Genomic DNA, 20,613 nt, shown 5'->3' with positions numbered 1-20,613 from the left:
TCTCGCTGTCTGCAGGAGCTCCAAGCCCAGGTGACTCTACGTGGAGAGCAGTACAATCGCCTGCTGGATCAGGGAGAGTCCATGCTGCTGGCTCGTGGAGGAGAAGAAGCAGGACCTGGTACCACCCAGACCCAGCAGAACCTGGCCATGCTGCAGAACAAGTGGGGCAGCCTCAACACCAAGATGGACGACCGCAGGGTAAATCTTTACGAATAAACCTCTCTTTGTTTTGCTCATGTGTTCTGCAGCTCTTTCGTTAACTCTGAACTCTCGAAACTTTCCAGGCAAAACTGGACGAGGCCGTTTCTTTGGCCACGGGTTTTCAGACTTCTCTGCAGGACACCATCAACTGGCTGACCCAGGCTGAGCAGACCCTGAACATGGCCCAGCCCCCCAGCCTCATACTAGACACCGTCCTCTTCCAGATTGATGAGCACAAGGTAGCAACATTAAAAATACTTATCTTAGATCGCTTACTTTTCAGATCCTGTTTGTTTCTCGATATTGTCATGAACATGCTGTTTGCGTTGCGTGTAACTCTTTCCACCCTTTGTGTCTGTCCAGGTCTTTGTCAATGAGGTGAACACCCACAGAGAGCAGGTCCTGGCTCTGGAGAAGGCCGGCTCTCAGCTTCGCTTTGCCAGCCTGAAGCAGGACGTGGTTCTGATCAAGAACCTGCTGCTCAGCGTCCAGGCCCGCTGGGACAAGCTGGTCCAGAGGTCACTGGACCGAGGCCGACACCTGGATGAGGCCCGCAAAAGAGCCAAACAGGTAGAAACAGGCTCTTTAAAGATGGTTTGTTGCGGCTACATGAAGACTATTTAAACTTTTGTGTCAGTCTGAGGATTGTTTCAGCGCTGTGGTTTTCTCTCTTATATTGACTTTGACTAAAACTTCAGAAAAAAGTGCATTAAAACAAGTTTTCATCAAATTGTTTTCTTTAGTTCCACGAGGCCTGGAGGAAGCTGACAGACTGGTTAGAAGAAGCCGAGAAAAGGCTGGACTCAGAGCTGGAGATCTCCAACGAGCCGGATAAGATCAAAGTACAGCTGACAAAGCACAAGGTACAAGAAGAAAAATGCATCATCAAATATTCAGTCTTCTTTACTGCTCCATTTCCTGCTACAGTCTTTTCTCTCCCATCATTTTTCCGCCTCTCCAGGAGTTTCAGAAAGCACTGGGATCAAAACAGCCCGTCTACGACACCACGGTGAGGTCAGGGAGGGCCATGAGGGACAAAGCTCAGCTGCCTGCAGACACGCAGAAACTGGATAACCTTTTGGGAGAAGTTCGTGACAAATGGGACACCGTCTGCGGCAAGAGCGTGGAGAGGTAACGAGAAGATGAACACTGAAACTGGTGTGCTCGGCTTCACCGGACAGGTTTGCATTACTGTGAAAAATAAAATCTGTTGAGTAATAGCCGTCATCTTCTTTTCTCCATCAAGACAACACAAGCTGGAGGAGGCTCTGCTGTTCTCTGGTCAGTTTGCTGAAGCTCTTCAGGCTTTGGTGGACTGGCTGTACCGAGTGGAGCCTCAGCTAGCAGAAGACCAGCCCGTCCACGGGGACCTGGATTTGGTGTCCAACCTCATGGACTCGCATAAGGTGTGTATATTAGAACAAACAGAACTATACTGCTATGTGAATATGTGTGCTATGTTCACTCATGACTGGTAACTTTCCCACTTATAGGCTTTCCAAAAAGAACTGGGGAAGAGAACCAGCAGCGTTCAGGCTCTGAAGCGTTCGGCCCGTGACCTGATGGAGACCGGCCGCGATGACACAGCGTGGGTCAAAGTTCAGCTTCAGGAGCTCAGCAACCGCTGGGACACAGTCTGTGCCCTATCAGTCACCAAGCAGACGCGCCTGCAGCAGGCGCTCAAACAGGTCAGAAAGGCGGCTGCACAGCTGCTTTCACTGTCAAACTTTTCTCCACATTTTTCCGTAATCAGACAATCGCAGATCCATAAAAAAATGCTCTGTGTGCCTGTCAGGCGGAGGACTTTCGCACAGCGGTGCAGCTGCTCCTGGAGTGGCTCTCAGAGGCGGAGCAGACGCTTCGTTTCCGCGGCGTCCTCCCCGAAGAGGCGGAGACTCTGCAGGCGCTGCTCCACACACACCGGGACTTCATGGGCACAGTGGAGGAGAAGAGGACTGACGTGAACAAGGCTGCTGGCATGGGAGAGGGCATCCTGACCGTGTGTCACCCCGACTCCATCACCACCATCAAACACTGGATCACTATCATCAGGGCACGCTTCGAGGAGGTGACGAAGAAATAAATCAATATTTGTCACAAGTATTGCTTTGTTGTTGAGATTTCTGACTAATTAATAACCGTTTTCAATCTGCAGGTGCTGACTTGGGCTAAACAGCACGAGCAGCGGCTGGAAACGGCTCTGACCGAAGTGCTCAACAATGCCAACCTGCTGGAGGAGCTCCTGTCATGGCTACAGTGGGCTGAGACCACACTGGTCCAAAGAGACACTGAACCACTGCCTCAGGACATCCCACAACTCAAAAACCTCATCACAGAGCATCAGGTGAGTCCTTCAGTAGCCTCAGTGACTCATCAGTTGTTTGTCTTTTTACTAAACTCGCAGACGTAGTATTTTAATGTATTACACTCTAAGACTGACTATGTTTGGACGCACATTTGAGTTACTGTCTGTTGCTGTTTGCTGTACTCAGATGTTTATGGAGGAGATGACGAGGAAGCAGCCGGATGTCGACAAAGTGACAAAAACCTACAAAAGAAAGCCAGCCGAGCCTCCCAGCAGCCTGGCGGAGAGGAGAGGCGCTCGTAAGTCTCCTGTGTTTACCTCTCAGCGAACAAATATTATCATCTCCCACGTCTGTTTCACACTGACGCTAGTGAATGTGGTCGAAAGGTGCAGGTGCCGTTTCGTTTAGCTTTACCTGTTCTCTGCAGGAAAACACCAGCAGCAGCAACAGCAGCAGGCGGCCATGCAGGTTTCTGGGGGAAACCCACGACTCAACCAGCTGTGTGCCAGGTGGCAGCAGGTGTGGCTGCTAGCTCTCGACCGGCAGCGCAAACTCAACGATGCTCTGGACAGGCTGGAGGAGGTACATTAAATTTGGTCAAGCAAAGCTACCCACACTCACTAAACATTAAACTTTATGTATTTTTTTTATTATTGTTGTTAATTAATTTTATTTGAAAAGGGACCATGCAGAGCATTAGGCAAGGCAAGTTTATTTGTATAGCACAATTCAACAACAAGGTGATTCAAAGTGCTTTACAGAGACATTAGAAACAAGAACAAATAAAAAGCATGATTTAAAATTGAATAAAACAAGCAAATAAACTAACTAACTAATTAACAAACAAACAAACAACAGTATATAAAATCAAAACAGATAAAATCAGAACAGTAGATAAAATCAGTAGTTAAATGTAAGTTTTGAAATTTAAGCTTAAAGTGTGGATTTGGTGCTTTATTCAAATGCAGCTGAGAACAGGTGAGTCTTCAACCTGGATTTAAATAAACTGAGTGTTTCAGCTGATCTGAGGCTTTCTGGGAGTTTGTTCCAGATATAAGGAGCATAAAAGCTGAATGCAGCTTCTCCGTGTCTGGTTCTGACTCTGGGATTAACATAAATATTGCCATTAAATGCTTTGTAGCAGAGTTAGCTTAAGCTAATTTGCATCTGTTGTGTACTTTGAATCCTAATTAATGCCACTGTTGTCCATTTTCAGCTCAAGGAGTTTGCCAACTTTGACTTTGACGTGTGGAGGAAGAAGTACATGCGCTGGATGAACCACAAGAAGTCCCGCGTCATGGATTTCTTCAGACGCATCGACAAAGACCAGGATGGAAAGATCACACGGCAGGAGTTCATTGACGGCATCTTGGCCTCGAGTACGAAGCTGCAGTGGTTTTGTTTTGTGTTTATATTGTTGTTTTGTTTTATATTTCAAAGACGGTAAATATCATGTCTAATATCCTCAGAATTTCCAACCAGTAAGCTGGAGATGACGGCCGTGGCAGACATCTTTGACAGGGATGGAGACGGTTACATAGACTACTACGAGTTTGTTGCTGCTCTGCACCCCAACAAGGATGCCTACAGGCCGACCACTGACGCCGACAAGATCGAGGATGAGGTAAGAGGGAGCTTAGAAAAACGTCTCGCTATAAATTTAGCTCAAAACATGTCAGTTATTTACGTCTTGTCTGGTCTGTGGTTGTGCAGGTGACGCGGCAGGTAGCCCAGTGTAAATGTGCCAAGAGGTTCCAGGTGGAGCAGATAGGCGAGAACAAATACCGGGTAAGTTCAGCTTTATTTATCGATCTACTGTTAGAGATAAAATAAAGATTCAAATAATAACTTTTGGAAAAAAGATATTTTAACAGGAATTGTTTTAAAAAACTGGGTCAAAGGGGATTTACTTTGATTGTGTAGCAGTATGCAACCTTTTGAGGTGCATATGAGGTCGAAGTAGTATAAACAAACACTCAGGTTCAAATTTACACCTAACACAAGAGTGGGTGTGACAGCACCCAAAATCAATGTTTAAACAAAGATTATTTTAATGTGTGAAGCGAACGAAGAGAAGGAAGTAGAAATCTAAGCATGACTGCTAAGATTTACCCGTGAATCCCATTTGACTCTGTTCTGATTGGTTCATTATTCATTACTGACTGTGACTGCACTTCATTAACTTCTCAACTTAACTTCACAGCATTTCACGCACGTGTGTCCATCTCACATCATGATAATCATGGTGTATTTAAGTGTTTACGCTGTCGCTGTCATAATATGTCATAACATCGATAGAACATGTTTATAACAACTGCGGGATGGCTGTCTTTTTCATCACAAAGCATTAATAATCCTGTAAATGCGACAGCACAGATACACACAGCGGGGTGGGAATTAGGAGCTGTAACTGAATTACTGTTGGACTGTAAAACCTGGTTCTCTGCAGGAAAAATGTGGAGTGAATCTTAAACTAGTTAACAGAGTTTTTGATGATGTCGTTCTAAATTTTATGTCACTGAAATACATTTTTGTTTAATTGTTGGGGATATTTAAATTCTGGGTTGTGAGGAGTAAAGTTTATTCAGTGTCTGAGAACCGCTGATATGGACCCGGAGCCAAAGTGTTTTCCTGTATTTGTTTTTATGAACGCCATAAAGATGAAAGACTTTAAAGACTGTGCTGTGGGAGATCATTGGCTGTATTGTAATCCTTTACCCTTTTGGAGGTAACAGCCAGTATTTTGGTACACCCAAGCATGCATGAATATTTTTTTATAAACCTTTACATTCATAGATCACCAGTAACCTGGTTAAAATCTGCCTTCTTATGTGGAAGATGTGTTTTCTTGGCATAAACACAGTAAAACCTTATTGAACCAAAAGCAAAAATACCTGTAAGAACTCAGTTTAAACAGTAATTTCTTCTAGTTTCAGAAACTATGCTTGCTTGGCTTGAAACTAAAATAAAATCAAAATAGAGGAGTAGATGTGAACCTAACTGTATGGGTCACCAAAAAACTGGACCAACATGAACAGATTAAGTGAAAAATGACTGAATATATTTAATTTTAATCCAAAATCTAACTACAGAGGAGGTGCCTTGTTACTGCACCTTTTAGGAAAATTCTCCGGACGTTGGTGTAGGGGTTAGCACTGGTTATTGATGAATTTAAATTGGCTGTAGTTATGAGGTAGATGAGGCGCTCTATGGTTAAATGTGTCTTGCAATATAAGCTGCTTGGTCAGTAAGACTAGAAAGTCATATAAATGTGAGTGCACTTGCATTATCTGTAGACTGAACTTCACACAACGTGGCAGACAGCAGCAGTCTGTGTGTGTCTGTGCAGCATTATACAGCAGACCTCAGCTCTGACCGTTTTCAGCAGCATTTCCTGGATCGGCCATCACTACCACTGCTACAGTTTGTGTCCACTCCATCATTACCCAGTGGGTAATGACATCCAGCGTCAGACTGCAGGACGCTGGGGATACTAATAGTCACAGTGTTTGTCTCTCTGCTCCTCTGTGTGTGTCTGGCTTCTCTTTTCTTCTCTGTCTTTGACTCCATCTCCTGTCTCGACTTCATCGTCACCCATTTTCACATCGCTGACGTAACTGCCGCACACGGCTTCTTTTTGCTTTCACCACTAATTGTGAGCCCAAGTTTGAGTTTTCCGAAAACACTGCACACAGATAAATGGTGTCCTTTCATACATCACAGATTCAAGTTGTCGGTATTTGTTGTTTCATTCTCTCTTTCTCTTCCCTTTGTCTTCCTCTGCTCCGTGTCTTCTGGATTTATTGTAGTTCTTCCTCGGAAACCAGGTAAAGTGACGTCCGCTGCTGCGAGTGGACGTGTGAAAGCTGCTTCCCCGTTCTCCACTGAAGGAGTGCACCGCTTCCTGTTTCCGTATACTTGAAGAAAATACCGTTATGATACAGTAAATCTGTATTTATTTAATTTTACGTTTTCAAGGAAGAAGCACTCCTTTGTGGCTTTGCAACGTGTAAGCGGGTTTCACCGTCCGCTCGTGTTTCTGCTGTGATTTGTTTGGTGTTGAGAGTGACAAATTGCACAATGTGAAGCTGGCGACAGTGACATGGCTGAAGGGGTAATTAGTGGTTCGGTGATATATAGTGTGCTTGGGACTGAAGCTGGGAAACAAATCAAGCTGCTTGGAGAGAGATCCAGAAAATTCCTTCTGTGCTGGTATCGCTTGGAGGTCTGCTTCGCTGGGCGGTTTGAAAAACAATAACACGTTAGAAAACTTCAAAGACTGAATATAAATACATGATTGATTTATATTGTGTGTGACGATGCGTGGATATGAGTGGCTGGGTGAACTGGGCTGAGATCTGTAACTTCTGTCAGTGCATGGTTTTTCTGTCAGTGCATGGAGTAGAAACGATGCTCAGATTTGGTACTTGGGCTTCTTGGTGTGATGGTTGTAAATCTTTAGAAACCAAATAGTTGTTTTTACTCATTAATTTTTTTCCCCCTGATTCCCTCTTCTGTTTCCACTCTTTTTGGCCCTTCTTCCCTCCGTTTTTATGTCACCTGCCCCAGTTTGGAGACTCTCAGCAGCTGCGTTTGGTGAGGATTTTGCGCAGCACGGTGATGGTGAGAGTCGGAGGAGGTTGGATGGCTCTAGACGAGTTTCTGGTCAAGAACGATCCATGCAGAGGTGAGCAAAGTGGGCACACAAACAGATCAGCCTCCTCTCATTTATACACACACACACACACACACACACACACACACACACACACACACACACACACACGAGCCTGACCGATACTGGATTACAATGGGGCTTTTTTTTAGGCATATCAGCACAATTTCAATTTGACACATGCATTTTTGATTGGAAAAAAGTAAAAATAAATAATAAAAAGTAAATAATTAGCTGTGAAAAATAATTATATTGATTAGTGTATACACTGGAAATAATTCTGACATAATAATTCTACATTTTCACCTCAATTAAACTTAAATTAGATCTGCTTTGTTATTAGCATATATCTTATTCTTAGCTTTTATAATCAGAATTTGTTTGTTGGCAAACTTTTAAATTTATATGATTAACTTTCAGTTAGCACTCTACTAAACAACTTTTCATTATGTGTAGTGACGATTTTCAACATTTTATTTTTAGCTAAAACTTTTAATACACTATCTATACTTTAGCTTTGTGGCTAAGAATTTTAACTGCAAATCGTGCTTTTAGCTAATAACTTTTATAACTTTTTATTCCTGATTTTATTTAGAAACGTGTCAGTTATGATTAATACAATTTTTGATTCTTATATATTTTAAGCTAACTCAAACCATTAACTATAACTTTCAAGTTAGTAATTATGAACTTTTTAGCTTTAGCTAGCATTAGCATTAGTAAACTGTTAGCTCGTACGTTAAGCTGATATTTTCCAGCTTCTCATTCCTACTTAAATCTTTTTGTAACTGTTTATCTCTTAACAGTTAACTCCTAACCACATGTGTTAATTAGTTTTTTAATTTAATTCTTTTTCAAATGTTTATCTGTTATGTTTAAGCAACAGTTTAAACTTCCATTATGATTAGCTAACATTTTCCAACTTTATATTGATACTTTTATCTCTTTTAGTCATTTGTCTGTCAGGTTTAGTTGACAATTTATTTTATCTCATGATTCTAACTGCTTTTACATATATATATTTTTTATTTTTAAAAAACTTTTTAAAATCTGATTAGATCATTTATGCAGTTTTATTATTACTAAGTATCAGTTCTTTTTAGTTTAGCTTTAGTTGTAGGCTTTAGGTCTGAAAAGGATCTTTAAAAAAGCCTCATCATTAAAACTTGAAGCCATTTATGGGGACTAAGATGCTTTTTTAAATGAATGGGGCACCATCTTGAGAAAAAATATCCAGTGGTATATATCGGTCAGGCACAAGCACTTAAGACACCATCACACCAAAGCAAACAAACCCTCAAAGATGTTTCTCAACATGTTTACAACGCCGAACACAAGTGGCTGAACGCAAACGGAGACAAAACACGAAATAAAGGACAAAACACACAAACCGACTCAAGTTTCTTTAGTTTTTCTGTCAGCAGGTGATGCAGTGAAGCGCACCGTCTCATTTTTCTATCCAGTGTTTTCTTCCAGTGACGTCGGTGTAATTGTTGTGCTCCTCGGAGTGGTGTTTCTCTCTCCCTGTCTCCATCTCTCTTCCCCAATCTGTCATTTCCCTCCGAGCCCATCCTCTGTCGATCCCAAAGGACTCAATCTTCATCATCATCTTATCTCGTCACGTTTTATTTCTGTATACACACACGTCCTCTCCTCGGCCTCTCTCTGTTCATTCTTTCTTAAATAAAAAACGTAGTATTGCATGGTGCATGATCCTCAGTTTCTCTTTATTCCCTTTCTTTTTTTTCCCTCTCTCCCTTTTTTCTCTCTTCTCAGTGCAACATCCAGGAATAAAGATTCTCCGCTCCGATTCGAGTAGCTCCATCTCATCTCGTATAGGTTGGATTTCTCCTCTCTCTCTCACGCTTTCTCTTCGCTGCCTGTGTTTCCTCCGTCTGGTTTGGTTTTGATTGTTTTTTTGTGTTCCCCTGGGCTTCCACCTTTCTTTTTTTCTCTTCTTCTTCATTCTTTTTTTGTTGCTCTTATCTTTATCGTTCTCCCCTTTCTCTTCTTCTTCCTTGGTTTGGTGGTTTGGCCTTATTGCTGTGCCTTGCTGACTGTGATCACCTGACTAACATTATGTCTCCCCACTGTTCCTCCCCTACTGTTGCTGCTGGCTCCAGCCCTGAAATCCTGATCTGTTCCCTTTTTCCAACACCTTTCAGGGGTCTCCGACACTCGTCCGGACCCCAAGAGTTCAGCTGTGTGTGTGTTTGTGTGTGTTTAGGGCTCGTGTGTATCTAAAGCTGTTTTTTAACAGATTGGTTAAACAGTCTTAGGATTGTGTGTGTGTGAGAGAGAGACTTTCTTCATTCCACTTCCAGCATGCAGTTATTTCACGTTGTCTCTTGTGTCTCTTAGTGACAGTCACTCCTGGCTATTTCTGCTGCCGAGGTATCTACACTTCCTCTCTGTCTCTCACTCACCATCCATCCATCCATCCATCCATTCATCTCCATCTTTAACCACAGCTGTCCTCTGTGTGTCTATATATGTGTGTTTGTTCACGTGTGTGTGCTCTTTATAACCGTGGTCAGGTTTGTGCGTTGAAGGCATTCATGTCAGTCCCGTCTGTGTGGCACATGTTTGCGTCATGCTTTCCTCACTCACAGTAAAAAGCAGGATTTGGCCAACCCCCTGGTCTTTAGATGTAACTCGAGGTTTGCTGATTTTTACAAAGTAAATCCGTAAATAAGACATTATTGAGACAAGAAGAGAGCGTGTGTAAAACTAAATGAATAAACACAGAAAAAAAATACAGCGGTCACTATGAGTACTAAGTAAAGACAGAGCTGCTCTTTTGTCTGCTTCGTAGAGAAGAACGTAAAAACTCTTGATTTGTAGGAGAAAAATATTGGTGTCTTAGACCTGGGCGTGGCCAGCCTGGGTTTCTAATAACGCTGGCTTTCCAACGCGGCTCCTTTAAATGTGATGGCTGGTTGGTGGGAGACACAATTACAGGGTGCACCTGGCTGGCTGGCTTTGAGGGGGGACATAATTACAGGGTGCACCCGTTTAATTGACTGGCCTTGCTATTCAGTTGCTCGGGACGAGCTAGCTGCAGCCCTCCTCTCCTTCTTCTTCTTTTTAAGATTTTTTCCACTCTTTTCTTTCACTCCATTTCTCCTCCACTCTGAATCTGTGTCCTCTCTCCCTCTCTCTTTCTTTCTGTATTTATTTGTTCTCTCTTGAACCCTCCCGTTGTCCTCGGTCTCTCCACTCTCTCTTTTTGTGGCTGGCTTCTCCAGGCTTGCTGTTGTCTGCTGGGGCTGCTGCACCACTTTTTGTCCAAGAATGCCGCTGAGTGTTTTTTGAAGACGGGAGAAACCCTGAATCTCTGGGTTCTCTCCTGCTAAGCATAAACCAGGCATGACCCCCACATGTATTTATACACAATCTGTGTGTATACAGCAGAGCTGAGATGCTCCTTTGCAGCAAGAAGTGAAAAACTACTTGAGATCTTGTTGACAAACAGCATAAGAGCAGCTGCACTTTGCTTCCAGCGCGCTCAGACGATTTTAAGCAGATACGCAACGAAAGTGTGGCACTCAGTCACAATTTGCAGATTATGAGAGCAGAGACGCGTGCTGTTGCTTAAGGAGTTATTTAAGGAGGAGTCTTTCACTTTTATATGTGACCTATAGAATAGTCTATCAGTCTTATTTCTCTGTTTACAGCATCAGGAAGCAGCGAGTGGGCTGCTGTCAGTACCTGTAAAGTTTGCTCATACAGGTGTTACGAAGCATGCATGGTGGCCTGCTTCTTAGCCACACAATTAAACTACCTGTTTATTCAGTTTTATTTTTTTGGCATAAACATTACATTTCCAATAATATTGATAGTTTCCCTTTATTTCATAAATGATGTATCAAACTGATTTGCAATGTGGCCCCCTGCTGGGTGAGAACAGTACTGCAGGTGGGCCTCAAGAAGTTATTTACAATAAAGGAAAATAAGTTTGAAATAACCACCAAGTTTTATAGTCTTTCTCTGAAGCAATGGCATTGTGTCTCCGAACTCGTGTCCACCAGTGTCGATGACTAGCTGACTTTCGTTGCGTATCGCAGTAATTAATTTGCTCCCACCTTTGCACTCAAACAAAACACGCCCCTCGCTCGCCTCCCACCTTAAAAATGACTCAACCGAAGTGCACTTAACAGTCCCTCAGTCCCCGAAACCCCACCCGACCAAACACCTGCTCTGCTCACGCGCACTCTCAAAGAAACATGCACCGACTCTGACGTCTGCAGCCAAGGAAGCACTGACTTTCTCCCTCACTCTGCTCGCTCCCTCTGCCGCCCCCTGCTGGAGGAAACCTCCGAGCCGACTCGAACCCAGACTCATTGTTCCCTTCCCTGTCCGTCTCTTTATGTCCAGCTCGAGGTCGCACCAACCTGGAGCTAAGGGAGAAGTTCATCCTTCCTGAAGGAGCGTCTCAGGGTCTGGCCGCCTTCCGGTCCCGGGGCCGTCGCTCCAAGCCGGGCTCTCGGAACGCCTCGCCCACCCGCTCCTCTTCCTCGGCCTCCCACAGTGGAGCTTCCCTCCCCTCTGCTCCCTCTGCCCCAGCCACCCCGACGGCCTCTGCATCATCCAGGGTAAGGTTTTTCCCTCGAGTCATTACACAGCATTAATGACAGAGCAGGGATATAAGCACTGAGTAATAAACATTTACAGTAAATTTTGAACTAATAGTGGTTTAAAAGTTGGTTTTGTAACACTTTTAAGTAATATTCAAAATACTAGAAAATATGGTTAAACACACATCTGATACTATCATAGGAAATGAAACTTCTTATTACTTGATCAAGTTATCTACCCAAAACATTAAAAGCCTTGAATCCCACTGCACAGGCTGAAATGTGCTTGTTACTTAAAAGCAAACATTCTGCATGAAGTGTAGAAGTGCCCTCGACCTAAAGATATAAAAGATGGCCTTGGCAGTATGAAGTTAGTTTTCAGACGTAATAAACGTAGCGTTGATCTTACTGAGAAATCAGGGAACGCTGTCAGACACGCCTTAAAGCATGCCCTACTTTAACCACCTGTTTTATTCTGGTTAGGGAATGTCAAGAAAAACAAATGTAATTTTTGCTATATATTACTTAATAACTTTGGTGTAATATGAAAGGGGGAGCTCTTTGTCAGTAGGAAAGTCCAAAATTTATGCTTTTAAATTTTCCAGAGCTGGCTGATCGGCCTTTCCAAGGAGTCTCCCCCTAGAGCGAGGGTGGGGAACTCCAGGCCTCAAGGGCTGTGTCCTCCAGGTTTTAAATATCCGCCTGTGTCAACTCACCTGAATCAAATGATTAGCTCATTATCAGCTCTGGAGAACTTCAAGACATGTTGAGGAGGTATTTTAAATCAGCTGTGTTCAAGCTGTGATCAAGGATGCATCTAAAACCTGCAGGACACTGGGCCTTGAGGCCTGGAGTTCCCTGACCCTTCCCTAGGGTCCCTAGATTTTTGTAGCTCACACACACACACACACACACACACACACACACACACACACACACACAGTCTTTCATGCTCATCTTCTGTTGTGTGTTGGAGTGTTTGTTAAATGGAAACATCGTCATTGTCAGGACAAACAGACCATTGTTATTTCTTAGTGTCGTCATCTGATGTCAGTGATGTTTCTGTTTGTCATGTGAACGCTGTGTGTGTGCGAGGTGGTGCACATTTGTAACTGTGTTTTTATGCATTGTAACACATTTGTTGTCATCCTCCTGTTGTTTGTCAGAAATCACCGCATCCCTAACTGTGAAATTTTATGTTTTGTTCTTTTTTCTTTCATCTTTTTGCCTTTTCCCCACGTTCCTCTTATTCAACCCTGCTAACCTCGCTGCAAACGTGTCCTTCCTGCATTGATGCGGTCTCTCTTTATGGGAAAAAAAATGAATGATCCACTCTTACACATTAATCTGCTGCGCTGAACTGTCCATCCAATGCCCCCACACCTCCTCCCCACACCCCCTCCTTCATTTGCTTCTTCCCTACGCTGCTTTGCTCTCCTCCACCCTTCCTTCCTTCCTTGCTTCCCTTCCTCCCTTCAGTCGTCCCATACTCACTCGCGTGACTATGCCAAGCCCTGGCTGGCACACAGTAAAACTCCAACGCCAACCAAGTGCCACTGCTGCCCAGATCTCGGTCACAGCCACACCACTCCTGGGCACGAGGTAACACACCCACCCACCCAACCAACTCCCCTGCCCCACCCAACCCCACTCCACTGAACGCGCTAATGCACTAATGCACACTTGCAGGTGCTCTCACATGGGAAGCTTTACTTTGGCTGGGGTGATTTTGAGCTTTGCTTGAATTGTTTTGTTTTTTTTTGTGTCAAAATAGGAGAATAAGGATAAAACCTGCACAGTTTAGTGCATTTATTTATCATTTCTCAGCTGAGTCGCTTCATTTCTTTAACTGAAATGACAGTAAAATTATTATTTTGTGGCTTTTAACTCTTGATTAGATAAAAGCAAGTTGATGAGATATCCTCTGTATTAAAAAAAGAGCAAATAATAAAGAAAAAAAATTAAAGGACTAATCAGCAGATTTATTACATATAGTTTCATGTGGTCACATAGTTTTATAAACACATACCTTCACAATTAATAGTAGTGTTTAATATAGTGTTCATATGTTGTTGGTGTTTTTGTGTTTAACACGTTTCTTTGTGTTGTTTATTATTTATTTGTAGATCTGTTTTTGTTCATGTCCATGTGGATGTGATATGTTGTGTTAAATCCCCTGTGTGTGTGTGTGTGTGTGTGTCTGTGTGCGTGTCTAAAGTGATAACAATGAAATTATCCTCAGCTGACGTCTGCCATGTGCTCCTGCAGGGGGCGCCATCTGGGTCCAAGTTAAAGAGACCGACCTTCCACTCGAGCCGAGGCTCACTAACCGGGGAGAACGGTGGAACGACGCACACCAGCAAACCATCGCGGACGGGTGAGACACCAGCCATGTGTCCTGGCTACTTATCTACTTCATTAAGGAAGACCTGCTAATTGCAAGCTCTATATTTTTATTCATTAACTCTACTAGATTAGCTTTGCAGGACTCACAGTTCAAAGTAAGCCCCTGTCCCTGCTAAGACCAGACTTACCAGGAGGTTTGATTGTAAAGTGGGTGGGGCTTCTCTCCTTGAATGCAGGGCAGGTTTTAAAATTCCTACTTCTGTGACCAACAGACGTCAGCGAATGTGTTAATTCACAGCCAATTCACAGCATTGTTGCTGCTGAGATATTTACTCTCAGATAACTGAATTCAGTTCTACTCATAAATTTGTGTCAACATCTGAGACTAAAACGTAAAAATGCCAAAAACTGCAGTTCCTCTAACAGCCACTTGGAGGCTGTCCCCTGAAGTGAGTTAGCCTCCATGCACTCCAGGGTTAAAATGTCCAGCGTTACAGCAGAAAGAAACATGAGTCATAGTTTTCACCTTCATGGCAGCTGTTCACTGAGTGATTTCTGTTGTGAAGTCACCTGTTGATGTTGTAGTAGACTAATTATTTCGGTAACTTCTGCAGCATTTTAACGCGGTTATATGTCAAATAATAATAGCTTAATTGCACTAATAGGCCATGTCCAAAAGGTTTATGCACAGGTTGTTACTGAGAGTGAAATACTAGTATTTTATTTGCTTGTTAAGATTCATTATTGGGTGTCTGTGTCTAGTCCATAAATTAAGCTTACAAACCAGGCTAGCTACTGTTAGCCAACAGTCTGCAGCAGTCTGCCCTTTTCGTACAAATATGGCTACTCTGACCCCACAAAAAGCCAAGATGATGACAGCTGTGGTTGAAGATCAAAGAAAATTCACAAACCACTGGGTGACATCAAAGAGGCTGCGTCTATCTTGTATATGCAGTCTGTGGTCTCGGCCAACCCACAGACATGGCAGCCTCCACAGCCACAGTGCTGCAAACTAAATGTGAATCTGCACAAATGCATGCTCTGCTTTTGTCAGCACATTTTTACTGTCTTTTTTTTTCTCGTTTCCCTCTTTTCTCCTGTTAGATCCCAAGCGAGGGGGGTCCACAGCCAGCGGTCCCACCAGCCGAGCCGGCAGCCGAGCCGGCAGCAGGGCCAGCAGTCGCCGTGGCAGCGACGCCTCAGACGCATCAGAGCTCCAGGACGCTCGGTCCGTCTGCTCCGACACTTCAGATACCCCGCGACGACCGGGCAGTGGGGCCAAACCCTCCAAGATCCCCACCATCTCCAAGAAGACCCCCAGCCCAAAAACCCCGGGATCTGCGAAGAAATAAACCCACCCACAGAGAAACTGGAGGAACTTGCAGTGGGTGGGCCACTATTATCTGCCATTTTGGGTGTACCAGCGTCACTCTGAGCATCCATCCATAGGGCTTGTCTAGAATGTGTGCACTATGACTGATACTTTCCAGGAGAAAGAAGGAGGTGGATGAGCTGAGTGAATCTCCGTCTCGTTCTTTCCCCAGCCGACTGAAAACCTGCACAAGAGGAGAAGATTCTGGTCTGGCGGTCTCAGGCCAGAGTCTGTGGGGTGAAAAAAAAAAAGACTGTTCCCCTTTAAGAAGCGACCCCAGTTTGCCTTCCAGTCTCCTGCTTCATCTTTCAGAAGTTCCCCACCAGCGAGGAACCAAACACAGACCGACCCGATGTGATGCTGCCTTACTTTGTGTTACAAACTCCTGTCCTGATCAGACACACAAACACACATTTTAACACAGAGCCGGTGCAGGGAGTGGGACACGCCGCCGCCGCCACCGCCACAGCTACAAAAACAAAAAAAGCTCAAGTGGCATTCAGGAAAAAAAAAAAAGAAGGAATTTGTGGGTTATTATTTTGGCTTGTGGGCCAGATGCCTCAGCGATGAGTTAAAAAAGAAAATATGCAACGACTGCCATGTCGCTTCCCCTGCGTTGGTTGGCGAGAAAAAGAGTCACCTCAGCAGATCTACGGAGGCGGGAAACGCTGTCTGGCTCCCACAGCGGCCAACCTCAGACTCGGAGGATCGGCGGTGGCGCTGCTGCAGCTGAGGGCAAACTCTCACACACTCAAACGCCGCAGAGCCGACTCCTCCCGACCGCTGGAACGTTAAGACGGGCCTCGCGGGTGTGCGTCTCGGCGGTTTTGTCACATGTCTGCGTTACAATCCGACACACACAGAAATAAGAAATCACAAACTGGCAATAGAGAGGACTATTTTTATGGCGACACACTCAACTAACAGCACATTACTGACAATACACGACATGCGTAACCTGACGTAAACAAGCGCGTTTGGAGAGTCCGACAACCAGCATGCACTAATTGTCTCTTCCTCTGCAGCCCAGCAGCACATACGCGCACTCTCAAACTCAAAAGGTGTGTGCGCGCATGTGTGTGTCGCGTGTGTCTTTCTTATAGGAAAGAATAAAGGTCAATGACTTGAGTCACTGTATGCAAACGTTTAATTTGCGAATGTCTTTTTGTTTTTTTTCTTCTCGTTGTTTTCTGGTTAATTTATAATCCAGTTTTGTTTTCTAGCTTGAGAGAAAGATCTATTTATTTTTCACGTCATATCACCGTTGGCAGAGAGTGATTTAGTATTATGGTGAAAGTTTTTTTTCTCTTTTTTTGTACCGAGAAGATGCCCACTCCGCTGTTTCGACGTGATCTGTGTGTAACGTGTGTTTCTACTCTGTTGTAACATGACATCATTCACTAGGTCGCTGATTCTAGTGGCAGCCTTTTTGTTACATTTTCTTTAAAGCTAATGACTACAGTTTTCCTGACCACGACCAAAGGGGGTTGCCCTTCATGTGTAGAGAGAACTACAAATATGAATGACAGGGGACCTGGGCTGAGCGGACCAATGAGAGCGGGCGTCCTCCCTCGTGTCCCTCCCCAGCGTCTCTTCTTCTAGGCTTTTCTTTTTTTTTTCCAAATGCTCCATCTTTGGCGGGGCTCGAGTTTGTCTCTGTGTTATCTCGGTGTAAGAGATGAAGTTTATGAAAACTAATGAATTTACAATAAGGAAGAAGAAGAAGACATCATAAGGTGATTTTTATTTATTTATTGTCTCTCTGAGGGGGGAGGGATCGGGAGACGAGTCCACCACCTTTTGATGCTGTGCTACTCTGTGTGATAAGAACATGGAGGGAGGGGAGGGGGTGTTACTATGAGTCACTTGTGTAAAATTAAAACAACAAAAAAAAAAAACTAAAATTATAAACAATTTTTTTTGTTCTGTTTTTGTATTAAAATTATGCTTGCAGTAAAACCTCTTGTCTTTTGCGTCTGTGTATGTAAGAGCAGCCGAGTTTGATGTGTGAATGTGACCCGAAGCACCCACAACTTATTAGTTATTATTAATATAAGCAAGAGGTCACCGGTCCCAACAACTCCAACCTGAACTGAAGCCCTGATTTATGCACCAGGTCAGGGGCATCAAACATGCATCAGCAGATGACTTTGCTGTAAATTTCAGACTTTGCAATCATAAATCATAGAAAATTCTCAGTGCTCTGCTGTTCTGTGTGTTCTAATGCATGAACTACACAAAACCCCTTTAAAGGTGTTTCCTGATCTCTACGAGGTATTTAATCTTATCCAAAGTCCTAGAAGCAACACTAATATGTGTGTGTTCACTTATTTAAAGCATTAAACATCTAAAGTAACTTTAATTTTAATGATCATCCGTACATAAAGGTTTCACGTTTATGATCACTGGACGAACCTGATTTAAAAGCTGCCCCAAGATAAGGTTTTAGTTGGAGGTTATTCTGCTAGCACCAAATCTGCCCCACTGCACAACTGAGCTGGGATGTTTGAGTGCCAGGACTCTCTCATAGCTCTGGTCATAAAGAAATAAGAGCCATACTGTTGTTAAGGGCAAGAGTACTCTGATCATTTGATCTGTAAACGGGCAGTTTATTAAATCTGCTCCCAAAATACCTCTTTACACTACAACAGGGGTCTTAAACTTGTGGCCCAGGGGCCACTTGCGGCCCACCTCACCCCTACTTGCGGCCCTTATATTGACCTGAAGAAATGTAATGCAATTTGGCCCCAGAAGTAACTTTTTTGTCAGGGAGGATTTGTGTATTGTTGAGTGCAATGTTAAAATAAAGTCTTTAAAAGTAAAAAATGATTTAATATGAAGGCAACATGAGCAGAGAGCACAAACGTGTTGAGGGATTGGCCGTGTTAGTTCAGTGAGAGAGTCCAAAACTAACGTGCACACTTATGTCTGCATTTTTGTTTTGTTAAATACAAACAAATTTATAGCAGAAGTGCTGCCACGTGTCTGGCCAGAAAGAGTAGCCATTGGTTTATTTAGTAGTTCAATGAAAAGCTTCAGTTCAGTAAGAGGTGAGAGAAAAAATGTGTTCACGTTTGCAGTTTTGTCTTGTTACACAATATTTGAAAAATTAACAAAACAAAACACTAGATTTTTGGAAATATTTGTGGGAGTTTTCTTGTTTGTTTGGGGTCTTTTTGTACTGCATGAACAATGAGGTGACCGTGCCAGCAGTGGCTCACAGCTCATTGAAGTTTGAGACCCCTGCACTGCAAGAATGGAAGCCGCCCACCTAAATTCAAACTCCCAAAGACCAGAGAGTCAGATACTCCTGCACTGAATGACTGACCATTTAAAAAAATAATAACTGCACTCGATAAATGGATAATATTTCTTCATTTACATGATATTAAAAATGAAAGTCTGCTGATTTTGTGAGATGGGTAGCATCACTTGGTCAGTTAGGGGTATTTTTGTGAGTACATTGACTTTTTTTTCAGGTCTTAAAGTGATGTTTCCAGCTTGTTTTCCTTGTTTTTTGTTATCATTAGTTTTTATTTAAGGATTTCTAGTCTAATTAATGGAAAAGGCCTTTAAGTCTCCGATTTCTCTGGTTTGCATGTGCGTGCCCACACTCACTCACTCACTCATGCAGACAGCGGCCCACAGACACCGGACATTCTTAGGTAATTACGCTGTTACAGATAAGGGCACGCCCGACTGGATCGTCTCTCCTGTACACGATGAGTCGCTAACCCCAGGGGAGGAGGTGGTGGAGTAAGTAATCTCAATAATCTGAGCTCCCTCCTCTCGGTCCTGATGTGTTTCTTGTCGTGTTCAAGCTCCCCAGTTTGTGTCTGTGTGAGACGGCGATGGAGGATTTGAAAATAACTCCGTCCTGTTTATTTGGTGGTTCCACCGGAGATGATGAGGTCTGAGTCCACCCTCTGCAGCTGTGTGTACACTCACACTCGCACTCCTCTCATTTTCTGTCCACTCTCAATCCATCTACGCCCGTCCTGCCTGCAGTCCATCTGTCATCCCAGACTGCTCCCTCTGATGACAGTCCTCGCTCTGTTCCACCACTTCTGTCTCGCAGGAATGTCATTTTTCATTTATGCTGGGTTTGTATGGTTTTGAGGGCACTCGGGCACATTTTTTTCCTCTCTCTCCTCTTTAACTCCCTGTTTGTTCTTTCACCTCCGCCTCTTCATCTCCTCTCACTCCTCTCCCCCTCCCCTTTATCTCTCCAGACGAGGCTTCCATAAAGTTGCAGATGTGAAGAGCAAAAGAAAACAAAATGGGGCATAGCGTTAATTCCTGGCATTTGGGACTCGCCCTTTCGGCCAGGACAGAATGAACCGTGGTCACTTTGGTTTGGTCAGTGTTATTCATGCCTTTCAAAGTGACCGCAAGTACCAGGCCGCTTTGAAGCAAAGAGTACACAAACACGAGCTGGCACAGGCCTGAGCCTCACTACTATATTTGAGTCACTTCTTCCCTCCAAGTCTTTTTGATTTAGAGTCGCACACATGCACACAGTGTGTTTGCATTAGGCCTGCTGCACGACAGGCTCTGTGAACTAATGAATAGCTTAACGGGAAACCTGCAGCTTCAGAAAAAAAGCAGACTTATGTTAGACGTTAATTCTGAGCCAAGATAACACATCGATGTTGGAGATTTTAGAGCTTTGAAACTGGCAACAGAGGGAAACAAACATTCATCCAACTCACAGAAGTGAACTGAAAGGATTCAAGTTGAAATAAAATGCAGTGGAAACGGAGGGTATAACAGCAAGGTTTGCCTGTAAACGTGGATTATAGGTTCATACATCTATATTTGCTGAGATCTTTTTAGAGTTCATCCTTCATGCTTTCCAGATAAACCAAGTAAACCTTTCAGAGGCTTAATCTTTTTAATTTGTGACGATGTCTCAACTTGAAGCCTTTGTGAGACACTGCCCACCCGCCATCATGAGACTTACTAAGATCATGTGGGTGTAGATGTGAGTGGCGGCTGAATCGTCCAGAAAATGATCTCAAGACAGTATGGTGGGTGTCTGATAGTCGGTGTTGTCAACCACCACCTCACTCTGTCAAACTATCTGCCTTCTTGGTCCAAACTGTGAAGATTAGCATCCTCTAACGAGTGTCCTTT

General features: G+C 43.7%; 1 protein-coding gene across 22 annotated transcripts in view; it reads left to right on the top strand.

The window, feature by feature from the left end:
• Positions 1-15,945, top strand: part of macf1a (microtubule actin crosslinking factor 1a) — a 230,272-nt gene extending 214,327 nt beyond the window's left edge. For 12 of the 22 annotated variants that reach the window (XM_026156616.1, XM_026156614.1, XM_026156617.1 and 9 more), the window contains 22 exons: positions 16-198; positions 285-440; positions 565-771; positions 945-1,064; positions 1,163-1,332; positions 1,448-1,607; positions 1,695-1,889; positions 1,997-2,269; positions 2,357-2,545; positions 2,694-2,805; positions 2,935-3,089; positions 3,724-3,886; positions 3,977-4,131; positions 4,221-4,295; positions 6,317-6,334; positions 7,077-7,194; positions 8,959-9,021; positions 9,544-9,576; positions 11,560-11,777; positions 13,239-13,361; positions 14,028-14,136; positions 15,210-15,945. In XM_026156616.1, coding sequence (XP_026012401.1) covers positions 16-198; positions 285-440; positions 565-771; positions 945-1,064; positions 1,163-1,332; positions 1,448-1,607; positions 1,695-1,889; positions 1,997-2,269; positions 2,357-2,545; positions 2,694-2,805; positions 2,935-3,089; positions 3,724-3,886; positions 3,977-4,131; positions 4,221-4,295; positions 6,317-6,334; positions 7,077-7,194; positions 8,959-9,021; positions 9,544-9,576; positions 11,560-11,777; positions 13,239-13,361; positions 14,028-14,136; positions 15,210-15,457 — 3,243 coding nt within the window. In that variant the 3' untranslated portion in view covers positions 15,458-15,945. The remainder of the gene's footprint in view (positions 1-15; positions 199-284; positions 441-564; positions 772-944; positions 1,065-1,162; positions 1,333-1,447; positions 1,608-1,694; positions 1,890-1,996; positions 2,270-2,356; positions 2,546-2,693; positions 2,806-2,934; positions 3,090-3,723; positions 3,887-3,976; positions 4,132-4,220; positions 4,296-6,316; positions 6,335-7,076; positions 7,195-8,958; positions 9,022-9,543; positions 9,577-11,559; positions 11,778-13,238; positions 13,362-14,027; positions 14,137-15,209) is intronic. The other 10 variants (XM_026156621.1, XM_026156623.1, XM_026156610.1 and 7 more) reach the window with 6 other exon arrangements.
• The last annotated feature ends 4,668 nt before the right edge of the window (positions 15,946-20,613 follow it).

This window comes from Astatotilapia calliptera, chromosome 22 (assembly GCF_900246225.1).
Source record: "Astatotilapia calliptera chromosome 22, fAstCal1.2, whole genome shotgun sequence".
Classification (NCBI taxonomy): Eukaryota; Metazoa; Chordata; class Actinopteri; order Cichliformes; family Cichlidae; genus Astatotilapia; species Astatotilapia calliptera.
The sequence above is the reverse complement of the archived record's forward strand: the minus strand, read 5'-3'. Positions and strand labels throughout refer to the sequence as shown.